Source organism: Mastigoproctus giganteus, chromosome 9 (genome assembly GCF_048544385.1).
Source record: "Mastigoproctus giganteus isolate SK-2022 chromosome 9, ASM4854438v1, whole genome shotgun sequence".
NCBI lineage: Eukaryota > Metazoa > Arthropoda > Arachnida > Uropygi > Thelyphonidae > Mastigoproctus > Mastigoproctus giganteus.
Genome location: NC_143583.1, coordinates 53,206,971 through 53,227,057, shown reverse-complemented (window position 1 = coordinate 53,227,057; position 20,087 = coordinate 53,206,971). Strand labels below are relative to the sequence as shown.

Here is a 20,087-nt window from a genome sequence, read left to right as displayed (position 1 = left end):
GGTGGACCCATTGCCTGGCCCCCACGCTCACCTGATTTATCAAGCCTTGATTTCTTTCTGTGGAGGACCCTCAAATCTATCGTGTATGTATCGCCTGTGGAGACGGAAATGGATCTCGTGGTGAGACTCATCTGCTGCTGTCAAAGAAACTCCAGGTGTGTTCAACCGTGTCCGCCAATCCATGCTGCGTCGGTGTCACGCATGCATCACGTCTCATGGTGGAACCTTCTTGCATCTGTTGTAACATCATGAAATGCATCCATCTCGTACTCCGTTTTTGAGCCGCGCTGGGAAAACCTCTACAACACCCGTCGGACTGCCAACAAACCTTTTGGTATTCGCATTCAAGGGCTGCTGAATGAACTAAACTTGACAGTAGACAACGTTGCCCAGTCACCAAGGCAATTCTTTCCACCCTGGCATGCTTATTTCCCAACTTGCGACTTCTCCCTTAAGATCTGGGAGAAGGCTACTACACTGCCATCTGTCTACCAGCAACTCTTTGCGTCACATAGACAGCAGTATTCTGACTTTCTGCCAGTCTACACAGATGGCTCAAAGTTAGAATGTCATGTGGGATCTGCTGTTGTGTTCCCTCACAAAACATTATCCTATAAGATCCCACAAGAAACTAGCATTTATACTGCAGAGTTGCATGCAATACAAACAGCCCTAGATCACGTTAAAAATCGCGACTACCAGAGGTGTATGATTTATTGTGATTCATCGAGCGTGTTACAGGCTCTGGTATCAGTGAGTTTTAACCCTCATCCGATCCTGTCCAGGATCCGGCAGATTCTTTTTTCTCTCAAGAAATTAGAATTCGATATTCGTTTTTGCTGGATCCCAAGCCACATTGGGATCCGTGGAAATGAATCGGCTGATGCCGCTGCGAAATCAGCAATTTCCCTGGATAATTATTGCCTGTCAGTCCCCTATACAGACTACAGGCAAATAATACGTTCTAAACTACTTTCCCAATGGCAAGATTCTTGGCATGGACAGGCCACAAATAAATTACATCACATTAAGCCTGTAATTATGCAATGGCAGTCCAGTCTACGCAGGGTCCGAAGAGAGGAAGTTGTTCTTGCTCGGCTCCGCATAGGTCATAGTCATCTAACCCATTCCTACTTGCTGAGGGCGGATGACCCACCTGTGTGCGAGATGTGCAATGTTATTTTAACCGTCCGTCATATTTTAATAGAATGTCCTGTTTTTATAGAAGCACGACGTTCGTATTTTACCGCTTTTAATAATTTGACTGAGCCATTTACACTCAGTCAGATTATAGGTGACAGACACAATATGTCTGACGTTTTTAACTTTTTACAATTTATTAATTTTTATACAAAGATCTAAGTTTTATGCTTTTACACTTATCCCTTTTTAACATAATTAATTGTTTGACGTGGTAGCCTTGGCTACCAAAATGTTTAATAGCATTTTAAACCTGACTTGGCGCATTATGGCCTTAGCTGCCAATGCGCCATTAAAAACCAAAAAACCAAACCAAACCTCTTACTCCATTGTTAATATTATGTCAAATAATTGTTTGCCACTAATTACTGTCTTGTGTCATTTCTGCTTCTACTACTACTTTCCTGTGACGTTTCTGGTTATGGGTTCCTATGTGGTTCACATTCCTTTCGATTTTACCTACCTCCCCAACTTTAGAATTGTATAACACAGCCATCATCAAAAATTTTTTGTTGACCTTTTTTTCTTGCTCAACATTCTTGGTCAGCAGTAACTTACAAATCACAAAAATAAAATATCATTCCTGCCTCATATGCACACATGCCTGTCCTGATGACAGGATTTTATCGAGTCCAGAAACATCATCAATGACGATTGCAAACATGTGCTTGTGACAGTGTACCAGTCACTCAACTAGCAATTCAGTAAATTAAACTTTACATTATATGGAGCATTAGTTGTTTAAGATGTTTCTTTCCTCAAAACCACTACATTATCACAGAGGACAGTGACGTTCTCTGTGATAATGTAGTGATTTTATACTTTTCATTTTTTTTTCAGGAGGTCTAGTTTTGAATACCATCATTGACTAGAGGAATTTCTAAAAGATCTCTTAAGTCACAGTTGAGTTATGTGATTCAGCTGATGGAATATGGCATTTCCCCTGTGTGGTATTCTTGAGCCTACACAATATGAAAGTTAGCCCCTGAACATGCACACTGTATAGACAATTCACATGCAGTCTTCAGTTTGTTTGTTCAGTGTCAGCAGTTATTGCCAACATTCAGCCTCAGTCCTGTAATAGACCAGAAAAGACTGATGAAAAAGTCGCACACAACCCTAAGTAGTTGCATAAATAGACAAACATTGAGAGCGACAAACATTAAGCACTTATAGTGAAGCTGCTGCTGTATTTCTTAATTTGTGTGTGTGCATGCGTGCCCCCATGTTTTGATAGTATTTTCATATTGTTAGTGGTTTGGCAAGTTTTATATTGGCATGTGGGAATCAGCTGAATATTAGCATTAGTAGAGGCATATGATGCAAGAAAGCAAGCTTACAGCATCAGCCAAAAAAAAAAAAAAAAAAAACCTTCCTAATTCACCCATCCAATTTGCTCCAAATGTTTGTCTAGTTCTGCCTTGAATTTATTTAATCTGTCAACTTCTACAGCAGCAGATGGAAGTTTGTTCCGGCAGTCGACAACACGCTGGCTAAAGGCAAACTTCCACACATCTATTCTACAACTGTCTTTCCTCAATTTGAATTTATATCCCCTCAGGCAATTAATCTGGGCAAGAGGCAGAATCTCATCAGCATTGAGCTTGCTCAAACCATTCAAGGCCCACCTCAATCAGATCACCTTGCAGGTGCCTTGTCACCAGACACTGTAATTTGCAAATCTTAAGCCTTTCTTCATAAGAGCAACCCTTTGTTTCATTCACTAATCTTGTTGCCATTTCTGTATTTGACCATTTTCTTATACAAGGGGATAATCACCTCCTTATCCCTGCTAAAAAAAAATTCCTGTATATCATTGACAAGACACCATGAGCTTCTCTTGCAGACTCTACACTGCTCAGAAAACTTCATACCTGACTGCACAATTACCCCCAGGTCCTTTCATTCTCTACCACCTTGAGTGTAGACCACACAGTTGATATGTTACTCTGGGGTTACTGCTACCCATATGCAGTACCTTATATTTGTCAATGTTAAACTTCAGTTGCCACCTCTCAGCCTATCTGCTCAATTTCTAGATCCTCTTGCAGTAGCGTACTGTCATTAGTGTCATTAACAGCCCTGCCAACCTTCGTATCATCTGCAAACTTGGACATTAAGCCTGAGATATCATCATCAATATCATTAATAAATACAGAAAACAACAATGGATCCAACAATATGTATATCAAAGGAAACACCCGAAGAGTATTTGGTTTTTAATTTAATTTAATTTTATGTATATATATATATATTATATATATATTTTTTTTCTCTATTCAGGCTGACAGGAGACAAGACAATTGGCCAATAGTATAAATTATAACATAGAGATTGCACTTTAAAACTGGTCTGAAATTTGAGGATAAATTCAAAAAAAAATATTTTTACTCTAATTTAATTGAATAACAATATTAATAGAACCTTTGCTCTATTAATTTTATTTAAGAAATCAGAAAATTTCTGATTTCTTAAATAAAATACAATACAATTGGGAAAGATCCATCTACATTTGATTAAATTTATAGTTATGAATGTTTGACACATTATTAAAGTTTATTGCTTAAAAAATATTATTTGTGTTCTATTTGATTTGAACTGTTTGTCTTTTTTGAATATAAGCATTTTTATAAAATATTCTTTTACTTTTTATCATATGTCCTAATATACCATCTAAATTAACATATGTTGCCCGAATTGTGAATAAATTTACTTGTTTTTATCAATTATGACAAATGTTTATACACAATTTTATTGTAGGAGTCAAATTTTTCACTAATTTGAACTGTCCATTTGAACTTTTCTTTCAATCAAGAAAAAAATAATTTAAAAATGTTATATAGAGCTTCATCTGATAATTTCATAAAGATAAATGAAGATGTTGTAGAAGAATCATAATAGATTGACTAGTGATTTAAATTTCATTATGAATTTTATATTAACAGAATTCCAATCAGCAATACTGCTTAACATACTGATTTTGCCCAGACAGTTTATTGATCTCTTTAAACAAAATCTTTTTGCAGTTTACTAGTTATGATTGAAAATATGAAACCTTAGTGAAGCATTGAATATATATATATTTTTTTTTTTTTTTTTTTTTTCCTCAGGAAATTTGAAGAGGCATTAGAATTCCATGAAAGTGCGCTTGTTCTAGTTCCTCAAAATCCCACTTCTTTTTCATCAATTGGTTATGTACATAGTTTATTGAGTAACTGGAGTGATGCTGTTGAATATTTTCACAAGGTACCATTTTCTTTATTTATTCTTTAATTTAATTAAGTTTAGCTTGAAATTTTGAAGGGATGAGATTTAACATTAAGAGATTTAATTTAGTGAAAGATAGGTTGTTTTTTTTTTCTTTCTACTAAAGATAATTCAGTGAATTTTTGGACTGCCCAGTTTGGTAGCTAGGCACCTTAGAGGCAACCATAAAGTAAAGGACATGAATGTGAACATTCCACTGTTAGAAATAATTTCAGAACTGGATTCATAAATTCAAATTGTAAGGGAGATGGTTTAGACTTTTAACCATAAGGTTGTTAATTAATGGAATAAGTTGCCTCCAAGGATGGTTGAAGCTAACAACTTTGGAAAATTCAAAGGCCAGTTAGATAGGTACCAACTGGAGAAGAAAGTCAAATAAGTGGGGTATTTATTTTTTTATTATTATTTTTTTTTTTGCTGGTGCAGCAAATGACTCAGGGCTTTCTTGCGCTATATAGCTGATAATAATACCAAAACTAATGTGGTTTTATTATTTGGTACCTACTTGAGAAGGATGTCATACCAACACTAATTTGGAAGCATTGGTTTTGTCTATGCACACACTGTTCCGTCTTAATAAAGTCATAAAACTACTGGAGCTCTGGCAAAAGTATATGAGCCAGTTTATAATAAAGTGGTTCCTATCATTGGTCTTCAGATCACAGCTTATCCACAATTTTAATTTCTGCCAATCCACAAAGACTAAATATATACATATGTAGCTGAGTGGTCAGGAACAGAAGTTCATTAGCCCATACTCTTTGAATAGACTGAGGTTCAAGCTCCTGACTGCTAAATATGGTCTATCTGCCAATCCGCATTGGATCAGCGTGTGCCAGATTATGGTCTATTTCCCTCAACATGATTTGTTGAGGAATCCTCCATCCTGCAGTGGCTGCAGATTTATTTTTTATTTACATATACAGGGTTTCTCAGGATTCCAGGAGGTGAAAGGATAGATAATTTTAAGCAAAAAAGTTCATATTAACATGTGTTCTATCCCGAATGGTTTCCGAGATAGAGGCATTTGAATATTTATTTTTCAAGTGAAAAATTTGGAACAGTTTATAATAAATTTTCAAAAATGCCACCATCAACTTCAATGCACTTTTCTACTCTCATGAGAACATGATGTGTTGCTTGTCCAAGTGTATCTTCACATTCCTATATATGGGCAACAGTGTCCATTATGCAAGCTAGCAGATCATCTCTTGTATCCACCTTTCTTCTGTACACTTCACTCTTCATCCAACCCCATAAACAAAAATCTAATGGGATTAGGTCTGGAGACCTTGGTGGCCAGTTAATGACACCACCACGGCCAATCCACTGATTAGGGAAAATTCGGTCAAGATGTTGCTTCACACGTCTGGTAGAATGGGAAGGGGCCCCATCATTCTGACCACCAAATACAGAGGATGCGGAAAGGTCAGGGAATGACCACCGCATATCCCTAGAGCAATATGGCCTAATGCACCTAAAAACCAAATAACAACAACCATCATTCTGAAAGTACATAGCATACCGTGTAGCCAAAGGAACGTCCTCTAGTTGTTTACCTAATGTATTTTGCAAAAATTGAAGGTAATTGTGTCCTGTCATTCGATGTTCTAAAATAACAGGACCTATCAACAGGTTATCGATCATACCACACCACACATTGATTGAGAAACGAACTTGGAAATTTGTTTCCGCTGTACCATGTGGATTCTCGTGCAACCATCGATGAGTGTTACATGAGCTGTTGATTCCATTCCAGGTAAACGTGGCTTCATCAGTGAATAGTATTGATGGAAGCACTTCACGATTGGCAATTAACCAATGACAAAATTCATGACGTTGTGGGTGAAATGGGTACAAGCTCTCTTCATGTAGTGTTCACCATACACGTTCGTGAAACACCAAGACATGCAGAAAGTCTTCGCACTAATTGTAGGACTATGCTAAACCATGTTTAGCATATGTTCCCATTCCTGCACATTTTCTTGACGTCCTCATTCAGATGAAACATGAGCAGTGGGAAGCATACCACTTTCACGCGATGTGTTGAAAACTTTGGAAAACACTATGATCTGGAATTTGACGTGTAGGAAAGCGCCGATGGTATTCTTCAACAGCAGCAGGTGCATTACCATCACAGAAGCCATAAACATACAGCATATCTGCATATTTGGCATTAGTAAAAATGCCGACCAGGCTAGCCGTGTGGGTAAAGTACCTGCCCGGCAACCCAAAGGTCGCGGGTTCGATTCCCGCCTCGGGCTTGGATCAAAGTACTGCAAAAACCTTGTGAGGTGCAATATGGCCACAGAAGCCGATGCGCCAACAACTACCAAATCAAAAAAAAAAAAATCAAAAAAAAAAATTAGTAAAAATGTGCAGCATTTTTAGCAAACACTTCTACAATTAGAACTGACAACTGATGCTACTCACTGATTCACTCGCAGTCTGGTTCACTTCTACAGTCACAACAATCAACTGATAACTGGCAAGTGACAATCAAATGGCACAGTCTGATGGGAGGGAAGGAAAATATTGCGGGCCAATTTCAAAATAAATGTACATTAAAGTAGCTCTATCTCGGAAACCATTTGGGATAGGGCACATGTTTATATGAACTTTTTTGCTTAAAATTACCTATCCTTTCACCTCCTGAAATATTGACCTTTCCTCCTGGGACACCCTGTATATATATATATATATATATATAATAAAAAAGTGTGTGTAAATATCACTCAATTTACGTTTTATATAATATACGTTTAGATTTTTTAAAATAGCAAATAGAAACTGCAATTTTTTTTTTTTCCTTCTTACCAGATTATTCTAGTTATTGCACCAAAGAAATAAAAAGAAAAATTCATATTTTTTGTGGATTATTTCTTTTCTTACAGCCATAGGGCTGAAACCAAACTTGTTCAGGTTGGTTTAAATTCTGTAAAAAGTGATCCCCTGCACCAACCAAATGGAAACAAATTAATCAGAGCATTTATATTTTTGGTGTAATAATTAGAGCTGTAAAAATCTGGGTGAAACAACATGTAGGCTCAAATCTTATTTATTTATTATTAATATTTTTTTTTTTATGTAGCTAATCTAAATGTGCATCATGCCATTCAAAGTATTAATGTCATGCAGTATATTAGTTATTTAATTAGTAGACATCTTGCTTGTAATATGCTGGTCTCCAAAATTTTCATTGGAATTTTACTGGTCTGAGTCCAGGTTAGGATCCGGTGTCTAATATTGAATATGTTTGTTTTTAAATACATTTATATTTACTTAACAATACTGCTAGTGTCTGCTTGCACCATAACTCTTGGGCTGATCTGGGTTAGGTATGTTCAGTAAAATGTAATGAATACTGAATGTACTAGATCACCTTTTTAAAATAATATAGTTTAAAAACTACAGAATATAAAATGCCTATTACACAATAAAATAAAAATATTTATACTGCCCGAGAAGTCTTTCAGGCTTTGACTATATGCCCAAAAGATATTTGTAGCAGTATACATATTCTTATCAATTTATCAATCTTTATCAATTTAAAAATTGATATGACTATACACCGATGAGCCAAAACATTATGACCAGCGTGTCGTTATGCAAATCAAAGCAACTGCAGGTGAACTATGGCACGGGTCAGGACACAGTACAAAAAACACCTGATATTGAGCTCCATTAATCAGTGTAACCCTTGTTCTTCAGATGGGAAAGGCAGCGGACTTAAGTGAGTTTGACAAAGGCCAAATTGTAATGGCCAGACGACTGGGTCAGTGCATATCCAAAACGGCACAGCTGACTGTGGTGCTCACGGTCAGCCATGTCTAGTACCTACCCAAAGTGGTCCAAGGAGGGGAAACCCACAAACCGCCAGCGAGGTGTTGGACGACCACGGTTCATCAATGCTCAGGGTGAGCGAAGGCTCTCCCAGATGGTACGTGGCAACAGAAGGGTGACTGTGGTGCAACTTGCCGGTAATTGGAATGCTGGTGACGGGAGTAGTGTGTCACAACACACAGTACATTGAACCCTACTGAAAATGGGGCTGCACAGTTGCAGGCCGCTCTGAGTGTCCATGCTAACCACGGTTCACCGGGAACAGCACCTACTATGGGCACGCGAGCATCGAAACTGGACCTTGAGTGATTAGAATAAGGTAGTCTGGTCCGATGAATCACATTTCCTGTTGCACCATGCGGATGGCCAGGTATGTGTGCATCGTTTACCCGAGGAAGTGATGGCACTTAAATGCACCGCGGGACGAAAACAAGTCGGTGGCAGCGGTGTCATGCTTTGAGCGATATTCTGCTGGGATACCCTGGATCCAGTCATCCATGTGCTGGGCACTCTGACATCTACCTACCACTTGCCTAAACATCATTGCTGACTAGGTACACCCTTTCATGGCAACAGTCTTCCCCTCTGGTGATGCAGTCTTTCAGCAGGATAATGCACCATGCCACACCACCCGGATTGTTCGAGTCTGGTTCGTGGAACTTGAGGAAGACTTCCAGGTATTGCCCTGACCTCCAAATTCCCCAGACATCAATCCCATCGAGCATGTGTGGTTTGTGTTGGAACAGCAACTCCGATCTGCGGCATCTCAACCGTGGACCTTACAGGAGTTAAAGGATCTGCTAGTTATGTGTTAGTACCAGATACCACAAGACACATTTAGAGATCTTGTAGCATCCATGCCTCGCCGGGTACAAGCTGTTTTGGCTGCAAGTGGAGGACCAACATCATATTAGGTAGGTGGTCATAATGTTTTGTCTCATCAGTGTATTCCAAAAAAATATACATATTCTTACCAATTTATCAATCTTATTCCCTTTATCAATTTAAAAATAGCAGAAATTGAATAAATCATGACTCAGAAAGATATATCCAAGTGATGATAGTTAAATGTATTTAGAGTGTGTGATGGTTTCACACTTTTACTTCTGGAGATTAAAAGTATTTCTCAGTTCACAGAAGGAATATCTTCCTGAAAAGTCTTTAATTAAGTGAAACCTATTTTCTAAGTGAACGCGATTATAATTACAGCACTATAAGAACATATATAACGCTCTTAGAGCACTACATATTTGGACAAAAATTATTTGTAGTATAAAAAAAATGGAGAATTAAAAAATACTTGATTAAAAAAGCATAGTTTATAATAGAATTTGCTTGTTTGTATTAATGTCATATGTAAATTCTGTAGCCTCTGTGTTATGAAATGTTTTTAAAATTTCTCAGAATAAGTGGACTTCAAAAACTGGTGCTTGGTAGTGGCCATTTTAGTTAAACACCTGTCTGGGTGGAATCATGCAGTAGGACATAGTAACTACATCCTGCTGCATGATAAATCCAAAAATGTGGTCACAAAATTGTACCCTGCACTGGGGGCTCCTTCATAAAGTAATTTATATATATATGTGTGTGTGTGTTCTAGATATGATAGAATATGGTAGAGTAAAAATTTTATCGGATTGGCAATGACGTAGCAGGTTGAGTGAGATTAGGTGCAGTCTACGAATCATATTTCTATTTATGTTACTACCACTACTACCTTTTTTTTTTTTTTTTTTTGCCTTTTTGCTTTACGTTTTATTTCATTTTGTTTTACTCTCGCTTTATATTACCTATTGTACTTCTAGGTTTTTGCCACAGTGCCGGTGTTGGGCCTTTGCATGTTACTTGGGCGTTTTTGACGCACAGGTCTTTCGCAGACGGCACTTAATCTCACTCAACCTGCTACCTCATTGCCAATCCGATAAAATTTTTACTCTACCATATTCTATCATATCTAGAACATATCAATACAGACCGATGTAATGCACAATCTTTCACTTAGATGGCATTAAACGGTGCTGAACTCTTATGTTAAAATTTACAAATAATTCTTTGCCTAATATATATATATATATATATATATGTATATTTTTTTTTTTTTTTTTTTTTTTGTAAATCCCAAACACAAGAGGGCGAAGGTAAAGAAAGCCTGCACGAGAACGACGAGAAACGTCGGATAACTTACGCGGAAAATTAGTTTGCCGATATGGCACTCTTAGCGCTGCTCACTCGGTAAACAGACGGTAGGTGTTAACGGTCTGGAGCAAAGTCGAGAACGATATACAGATTGACAGGTAGGCGTGGCAAACGACGTGCTGATTGGTGCGCGAACACAACACACGATAACATCGGTTTAGTATCACTGTAGCAGCACTAATGGTAACTTGTCCTAATCGTAAATGCCCTAACATTTACTGTAACGGTGAAAAAAGATCAGGTTACCTCGACTTGAATCCCATGGGAGCTTGAACCCCTCCCGAAGTGGAGGGGGTAACCTAACCTTTTTTCTTTAGAATCAGTCATATTTAGAAATACATTCATAAAAAAATAAATTTTTTTATGACCGTATTTTTATTTTCTTGTTCAATAATATGCCCTAATGGTGAAAATAGGTCAGGTTACCTCCACTTGAATCCCATGGGAGCTTGAACCTCTCCCGAAATGGAGGGGGTAACCTAACCTTTTTTCTTTAGAATCATGAGTGGACTAGCACATAAATTGTTTATTAATAAAATATTAATTTTTTTATTAATGTACTTTTATTTTTAAAGACACTCATGCGGATACACACGTATCATAACGTCAATCAGCACCTTAATAGCTATTCAGTATACTGTATATATAAAGAATCTTTCTTTCTTTTTCTATTATTTCCCAACCTAACATTTAAGTTTAGGTCGCGAAATACAAGGAAACCTTCTCTTTTATTTCCTAACCTACCATTTAAGCTCAGGTTATGAAATACAACGAAAAACAAAGAAACCTTTTCCTTTTTTCGTAACCAAACCTAAATCAATAATACAGTAAAAGCACTCATCAACTCCAAAAATCTGCTTTTAATATGAGAAAAAAAAAAAAAAAAACACAATGAAGAACATAAAATGAACGGAACGAAACTTTCTCAGAAAAAAAATTCATGAGTACAAATCATACAGTTGGACCTGAATAGCTATTCGCAATTTGAGTAACAATATTGTGAAAAGTATCTTCATGATTTTTCCCATAAATTTGACGCCACATATATTCATTAATGTGACCCATCAACATATGTTTACAGCTGCCATTTACTCCTTTAGTTACACTTTTTAGTTTCTTCCACTGGGCTTCGATATTATTCGTATGTGCTCCTGTATGTGGATCTACAAAATGTTCCTTGTGTTTCACCGTTAAATGTTTGTACTTCTTTTTTTCTAAGGCCGTAATACGGCTATATGCACGCCATTCATCTGTTATGATGGTAGTATTTTTCTTCACTACTTTTCTAATAATGCGCAAAAGAGTTTTTGCTTTCCGATTTTTTATCAATTTCATGAAGACGAATTTAGATTCTCTTTCGAACACACCAAACACCCATTTCTTCTTAGCAGTTAAATTTCGTTCTCTGTGATGTTTTGGTTTTACCAGTACAGTTTCGTCTGCTTCTACAATTTTCCCCGATCCACCCAACTTAATGGGTTTTTTATTAACTGCAATCCGCAAATATCTCTTAGTTTCTTATAAAACTTAATTGCTGTCACTTTCGAAATTTCCAGATGGAATGCTGTCTTAGTTACTGGCGTGCACGTTGACCAAAAGTATATAATGTACATTATCTTTTTCAATGAAACTTTTGTATTTTCCATAAAACTATGTTTCAATAAAGAAACTTGTGAAGAACATTTTTTGCAAAACCACAACTTTCCACATGACTCTGTTCGTGATTCAATTAGTTTAAAATAATCATTGCACTTAAAACAGTACAATTTCGGTCTTATCAATTTAGTTTTCATCAAAAAATCAAGCAACGTTTCATTTTCCTAACAAATTTCTTCCATCTTTAAAAGATTCATCGCTACTATTACCTGTTCACCGTTTATTACAAAACTATTATGCACCGTTCTTTACTGGTAAATACACATCATAATGCCAACCAATGACTACACAGTAGCTTGTCGTCTGTCGCGCCCACCACCAATCATTTCATTGTTTGCCACACCTACCGTCTGTTTACCGAGTGAGCAGCGCTAGAGTGCCGTATCGGCAAACTAATTTACCGCGTAAGTTATCCGACGTTTGTCGTCGTTCTCGTGCAGGCTTTCTTTACCCAAGCCCACAAGAGGTATTGGAACCTATAATACTTAGTACCATGCTTGGGTTGGAGTTTGAGAAGATGAAAGAAGATATTTGTTGACATTGGACTTGAACTTCTGTAGATTGTAATTTTCAGGAAATACGTATGAAGAAAGGTTGTTCCAGAAAATGGCAGTTGAATGAATAAAGGAGGAAGATGAAAAGTTGGTTCTGTGGGTTTGAAGTTGGACAGTAAATGGATGTTGGCTGGTGTTCAGACTGTTTTGAAAGAGAGAGAGAGAGAGCGGGAATTATAGAAGCCAATTCAGAAGAACAGTGCCCATGGATATATCTGTAGAAGAGGCATGCAGCAGAAACAGTACGTCTATGAGACAGCAAGTGGAGAGATCTGTTAGAGACGAATCAATAATTAACCTAACTGCCCTCTTCTGAATGGAATCAAGAAGTCTGAGAGAGGTTTTGGGAGCACCACCCCAGATGTGGGAACAATATTCCATGGTAGGGCGGATTTGTGATTTGTAAAGAGTGAACAGCTGTTTGGAAGAAAAGTAACACTGAAAGCGAAAGAGAAAACCAAGTTTTTTTAGATGCAGCGGAAGCAATATTTGTAATGTGCTTGTGCCAAGAGAGATTAGAAGTCAGGGTAATCCCCAAAAGAGATATATCATTTTTCCTAGAAATCGGAGTGTCACCAAGATAAGCATAGGAGCAGAAGAATCCTTTTTGCAAGATATAAGACAAGACTTAGTTTTAGAAGGATTGAAATCAACTAAGTTGTCTTTGCCCCACTGGAGAATTACCGGAGATCAGCATTTAAGGAATAGGTAGCAGATTTTCGAGAAGTTGAAGATTGAGCAGGACAAATGGAAAGTAGAATGCAATGTGCTATCATCAGCAAAACTATGGATAGGATTTCCAGTCAAAGAAAAAAGGTCATTAATATACAAGAGGAAAAGAGTGGGGGAGAAAACTGGATAACCAATTACAAAAAACAGTTGGCAAACCATAAGATGGAAGCTTGTTAAGAAGACCTTTATGCCAAACACAATCAAAAGCCTTTGAGATGTCAAGAGCAACTGCTTGTGTTTCACCGAATTTTTCCATTGAATTATTGTCTAAATGGGTAACATAAGCCAGAATATCACCAGTGGATGGACACTGACGGAATCCATACTGGCGATCGTTGATCAGACGGAAGGTTTCCAGGTAATTTAAGAGTTGGTGGTTAATTGATTTTTCCATTACTTTAGAAAGAGTAGACGTAATTGCAATGGGACGATAATTGGATGGGTGGGATTTGTCACCCTTTTTAGGAACTGGCTGGATATGAGCAAATTTCCAAACAGAAGGAAAAACACCTTTGGAATAAGAAAGTGAAAAAAGGTGGCAAAGAACAGGAGTAAGTTCGGGAGCACAGGTTTTCAGAACAAGTGGAGAAATACCATCAGGACCTGGAGCTTTCTTAGCATCAAGATTCATCAAAATCCTTCTGATATCCTTTTGACGGAAGACCATAGGAGGCATTGAATGGAGCGTGTTGGGAATGGTGGGAGGTGTTTTACCAAGATCATTAATACATGAGTTGGAAGTAATATGGGATGCTAGCAGGTCAGCTTTATCCTTGGCTGAAGTGACAACAGAACCATCTGGTTTGGACAGAGGTGGGAGCAGAGATGGGCAAAAGTTGCCGCCAATAGCTTTGGCAAGAGACCAGAATGCTTGGCTTACATTAGGCCAAGAAGCAAGTTTTTTACTCTTCAAACTCTAGTTTGGACTGATTAATAACTGCTTTACAATTGTTGCAAGCTTTGGTGTAGGCAGAAAATGAAACTGAAGAATTAGAAACAAGCCAATTACAGTATGCAATGTTCTTCTCTTGAACGACCTTAGCACATTTATTGGAAAACCAAGGTTTAGATAAAGGATGAGATTTTATTTAAAGTATAGTGTGGAATAAAGGATTCCATTCCTTCAAGAATAATTTCACTGACACGATCTGAGCAAACGGTGACATCAGAAGTTTTGAAACAGTAATCCGACCAAGGAAAAGAAGAAAAGAAATCTCGCAGGTCGTCCCATTTTGCATTCCTGTAATGCCAAACAATACGAGGTTGTGAATAGCCATGAGATAAAGGCTCCATTGGAGAAGAGACAATCACCAAGTTGTGATCTGAGGTGCCTAAAGGACCTCTCACTTCGACCGTGTACTTAGAAGGGTAGTTTGTGCGAAAAAGATCAAATGTGTTGGCTGTATGGTTAGGATTGTCCGGTATTCTTGTAGGTAAATGAACAATCTGTGCAAGGTCATTAATAATTTTGAAAGCCTTAGCATCTTGACCAGCTGGGTCGGTGTGACTAGAAAGCGGAAGCTAGCTGGAGTTTTGAACATTAAAATCACCAAGGAAAATTACTTCACTGTTAGGAAAGTTGGACTGGAGAAAGTCAAAGAGCTCCAAGTGATTTCGTAATATTTCAGTATAGTTTTTTTATTTATGCATATAGTTGCCACCTATTCTGTGAATAGGTATTGAAAATTTCATGTCTTTAAATTTCATTAGTCACGTACCAAATACGGTCTATAATTTATGAGTTTGAAATTTTGTTGAATGAACATCTAGTGAAATGTTAATCAGCTTTGCACATAAATACTTGTCCTTTGCCGTCTTATTAACACAATTCTTACAATGCTGCTGCAAGCAGAACTTTTAAATATTGCAGCAGTGGCTGACTATTTAAACACTATTACCACTTAACTGAACAAAAGCAAAAAATAAATAAATAAATTGCAACTTTGCTGAATTTTATTATTTTTATGCTTTTAGGCTCTTGGACTTAATAGGGATGATGTCTTCTCTAACACAATGCTTACTTATGTTATTGAACAGCTTGTTAATGAATTACCACCACCAATAGGTAAGCTGTATTTTGTATTACTGATCTGTATACTAAACAGCAGCTAATTTTTATCATAGTTGGACTTGTAAAATGTGCATTCGTTCTACACAGAAAAACAGCTTTTTCCAAAATTATTAAACGTTTATTATTATTAATCACTGTAGATAATAATAGGATCCAGAACAAATGTATGTTACAAATTTTAATGCTTTGTACAATATCTTTTTTTTTTTTTTTTACTGGATGTTTTTTGGGCTTACTGGTGACTGCATGTTTTCCTTGTGATTGTATCTGATTCTTCCAATGATATTTTCATCTTTGGATAAATATATGTGATTCTGAATGCATTACCCAAAGTAACCCACAGATGTTACCTGAACTTAAATCCACAGACCAAAAGGAACAGACTATAAGTGCTGTTCTATTTTATTTAAACCACTCTTGTGAGTCTGGACATCACTTTGTTGAAAGAGAACAACAAAGTGATCTGTATTCTAAAATAATTTGTTTACACATGAACTCAAAACTTGATTGAGCATTCGGTTTATTTTTATTTATTTTTTTTTTTTTGAGTCTCAATATGCTGATATGACTATAGTTTTTGCGTACCATCAATGGTTTTCCCAGAAATGAAAGATAAATAAATATACATGAACACTGAATCAGATTTATTAACAATGTTTAAATTCTGTACGGAATAAATTATAATCTTTGCTACAAGTAAACAGCAAGCTAAAAAAAAAATTGCAAATTCAAAATAGAAACACTCCTATATTTAATCAAAAATTTTCTTAAAATTGTACATTTGAACTTTTTTTTTTTTTTGTGATCAGTATGATCATCCTGAACCAAGAACCAGATATAGTCACTCATAGTCTTCATCCCACCTTCCTTGATCCCTCTCTACACTGACTGCCGACCGGGCTAGCCGAGTGGGTAAAGTACCTACCCGGCAACCCAAAGGTCGCGGGTTCGATTCCCGCCTCGGGCTTGGATCAAAGTACTGCAAAAAAGTTGGGAGGTGCAATATGGCCACAGAAGCCGATGCGCCAACAACTACCAAATCAAAAAAAAAAAAAAAAAAATCTACACTGACTATATGTCCTGAGCAAATCTCTCCCCATTCACTTCATTAACATCACCCAGATTTGGTGTGAAAGTTCCAAGTGAGGGTACAAGCAAAGCAGCTTAATTGACATTCTGCATCCCATTTATCCATAATTTTCACTCTTATTGTTACGAAGTAAGCCATTCACTGAAAGGCAAAACATATGTCAGGCATTTCACTGGCTATTGATCATTTTGTCGTTTGTCTTCTTGTGAAGCCAACATCATCTGTTTTACTTACAGACCAATAAATACTCTGCATTTCACTTTTGCATCACATAGTTTTGGATTCATGAATTATATATATGCGAAGCTGTCATCTTGAGAAACCAAGTGCTTTAACGAAGTGTTTTTCCAGTCACAGCTTGATATGTAGTTGTTGAAGAAGGGCTTTGTTTCTTTGAACCAAGGGCTTATTCATTATATTGTGCATATAAGGCAATTGATGAGTGTATATTTCATTGTGAGGCAACAGCTTTCAAACTTTTATTTCAACTGTCTATTAAAAGATGCTATTCTTCTGGATTGTGTCTAATACCAGTTTCTTCGTGAAGACCACCCAATTCAAAACATAGCATCGCAATTTAGTAAGTGTAAAAACATGCAGAAGTAGCATGTCTCTTTCTGTATGTGGAAGTCTTGCATCTGCGATCCAGTGGATTCCATTCTTTTAAATGAGATGTCAGGAGCTCTACCCTGGATTTGATTAGATGCAGGTCCCTCACTAAGTCATCCATTTCTTGCAGAGTAGAGAAATGTAGCATTTTACTTGAACAGGCTTCTGAGGTGTAATCCAAATTATACTGTTCACCACATTCATCATCCAGTTTTGAAGGCTTTTGGGAGATGGATGATGGAACAACAGAGGTTATATTGGGATACTCTGCGGCTTTTAAATATGCAGATTTTTTGAATTTTGATATATCTACCATACAAAAGTAGAAGTAGTCATGATGATTTGTGGGCTCTCTCTCCATATAACCTGAGGGGGCATGAACTCAAATTGAAGAAAGACAGTTGTAGAATACATGTGCAGAAATTTGCCTTTATCCAGCAGGTAGTTGATTGCTGGAATAAACTTCCATCTGTCATTGTGGAAGTTGACAGCTTAAATAAATTCAAGAAATAAGTGGGCAAACTTTTGGAGTGAATGGATGGAGGGGTTTTTTTTTTTTTTTTTTTTTTTTGCATGATACTGTATAAGCTTGCTTTCTTGCGCCTCTGCTAATACTAATATTCAAGGTATGGCAAAAGACATGCATTTTGATTACCGTGAAACCATCCCTCTAATGTTAATCTGCAACTACTTCAGTAGAAATGAGGCCCACAAGTCTTCATCGCCCATTCAAAACAGGCTTCATGTTCACTGCAGAACTTGGTACAACCGAAATGTTATGCTCCACCTTCTTTGGACCTATGTAATAATCACAAACATAGCAAAACAAGTCTGAAAATCATACTTTTTAATTCCAGGTTGGTATTTTCTTGGATTCAGTACACAGAATACATATAAGAAGCTGTTAAATATAAACATAAACTTTTTTTTGTTATATAATGCAATTCATCTTCCCATAGCATAAAAACATATGCTGACGACATTCGACCATAAACTTGAATAACTAGATATGCTACTCCACTCTGCACATACAACAGTAGGAATAATGCAGCAAAAATAAGTCACTCTTCCGCACACAGGCCTAAATGTATTGAAAAGTTAAGAGAAAACATAAAAAAGCCAGCCTTTAAAATATTATTGGCTACACACTTAATTGGTTACATGAGTACCCTGCACTGCTGTAGTAATACTATTGAAGGTTTTTACATCAAGTTAGACTACCTCTACCACCTTAGTAGTTACATCAATAAATGGAATATGTATGCATATTTGGTGCAGTTTCATCTGCTGAAATTGTTGGACCCACCTTCCTACATAAAAATATAAAAGCCATCCTTTTAAACAATTATTGACCACATACAGCAAATATAGTATCAGTAAAATGTTCCTTCATTCATTTGCTGTGTAGAAGCAATGTGGAGGTAAAGTATTAGTGTTACTGGTTGAAGGTATAAAGTCCATGTATTTTTAAGTGGAAATTTTTCTTCCTTACACCACTTTGCTGCTCACTTCAGCTAAATATATTGTTCACTGGTCAGCATAACCTTGCTGACAGAGGCCATCTACTGTGTTTGATGGGAGTCCATTAATTTCCAAAACAGCTATTACAACATGCTATAGTCACACATTTTGGTAATATTAAAGTTGACATGTAAGTAACAGTACCATGTCCAGTGTTGAGCATCAGCTCAAGCCTTGAAGGCCTAACATCAGTCTCTGTCACTTTAGAAGCCCAAGTATTCCAATACAGAAATTGAACACTTTATGCACTTTTTTAAAATAATTGTATACATTTCAAAATGCTATTGCTGTTTACGATAATTATTTATAATAATAATTGTTTACCCATTCTAGACACACCTGATGAAATTCCTTTGTACAAATTTCCATTTGAAACAAGACAGAGCTCACAGGATGAGGCAAGTCAAGAAGAAGAAGGACCAAGTGAGCAGACAGCCATTTCTATGGACATTGAAATATAGAAAAGTGCCATACATCGTGAATTCTCAGCTCCTAGAAATCCTGTGTCAGCTGTGTGGTAATACTCAAGAGAATTCATCACTGTAAAATATGTAAATAATACATTATAGAAAGAAACTGTTTTAGGAGAAACCGGCCAATGAAGATTACCATTTCAAGTCATCTACTGAAATTCGATTTAAACATTCACATGCCAGTTGTCCTAAATGAGCAAATGAATACACATTTTATTTGACATAGGGGGGGGATATACTTTTTTTTTAACTTATTCTAATGAAGAAATGCAACAAAAAAATAAATTTACTACGGAGTCAAATGTGTATTGTATTAATAATTCTTGGGATGAATTTTTCTCAATCTGTATTACACTCATTAGAAGACTTAATTTTACTCTCATATATATATATATATATATATATATAAGATTATTACTTCTGTGTGCACTTATGTTTTAAAACTTAGTAACATAGTACATTGATTAGTTTATTGTTAATTCCTTCATTAGTTTAAATGCTATGATTATTTCAGCATGATCTCAGACTAGTATGAAATACTGCTGTCAAACATTTAAATTCCACCGTACAGTTTCAAACAGCCTTAAAAAATACTCTTCATAACATGATGTGAAACATCATATAATACCATTAGGGAGCAAATTAACTTCAAAAAATGTTTGCTTTATTTTCAGCATAAATTATTATATTTACAGTGAAAATATATTAATGAAGTACAAAAAATCCTCTCTCTCTCTCTTTGCTTTCCAATTGCAACCATCAAACAGAAAAGATTCATTAAAAGTGAATAATAGGACTCTCACCACATGTGGGAGGATATATTCTCATATGTTAGGACCTACAGATCAACGAAGGAAAGTTAAAGGCATGTAAGG

General features: G+C 36.5%; 1 protein-coding gene across 1 annotated transcript in view; it reads left to right on the top strand.

Annotated features, from left to right (window-relative positions):
• Positions 1-19,451, top strand: part of Cdc16 (cell division cycle protein 16) — a 149,434-nt gene extending 129,983 nt beyond the window's left edge. The window contains exons 15-17 of the mRNA XM_090380652.1: positions 4,311-4,446; positions 15,423-15,513; positions 19,073-19,451. Of these exons, the coding sequence (XP_090236778.1) occupies positions 4,311-4,446; positions 15,423-15,513; positions 19,073-19,200 (355 nt within the window). The 3' untranslated portion in view covers positions 19,201-19,451. The remainder of the gene's footprint in view (positions 1-4,310; positions 4,447-15,422; positions 15,514-19,072) is intronic.
• The last annotated feature ends 636 nt before the right edge of the window (positions 19,452-20,087 follow it).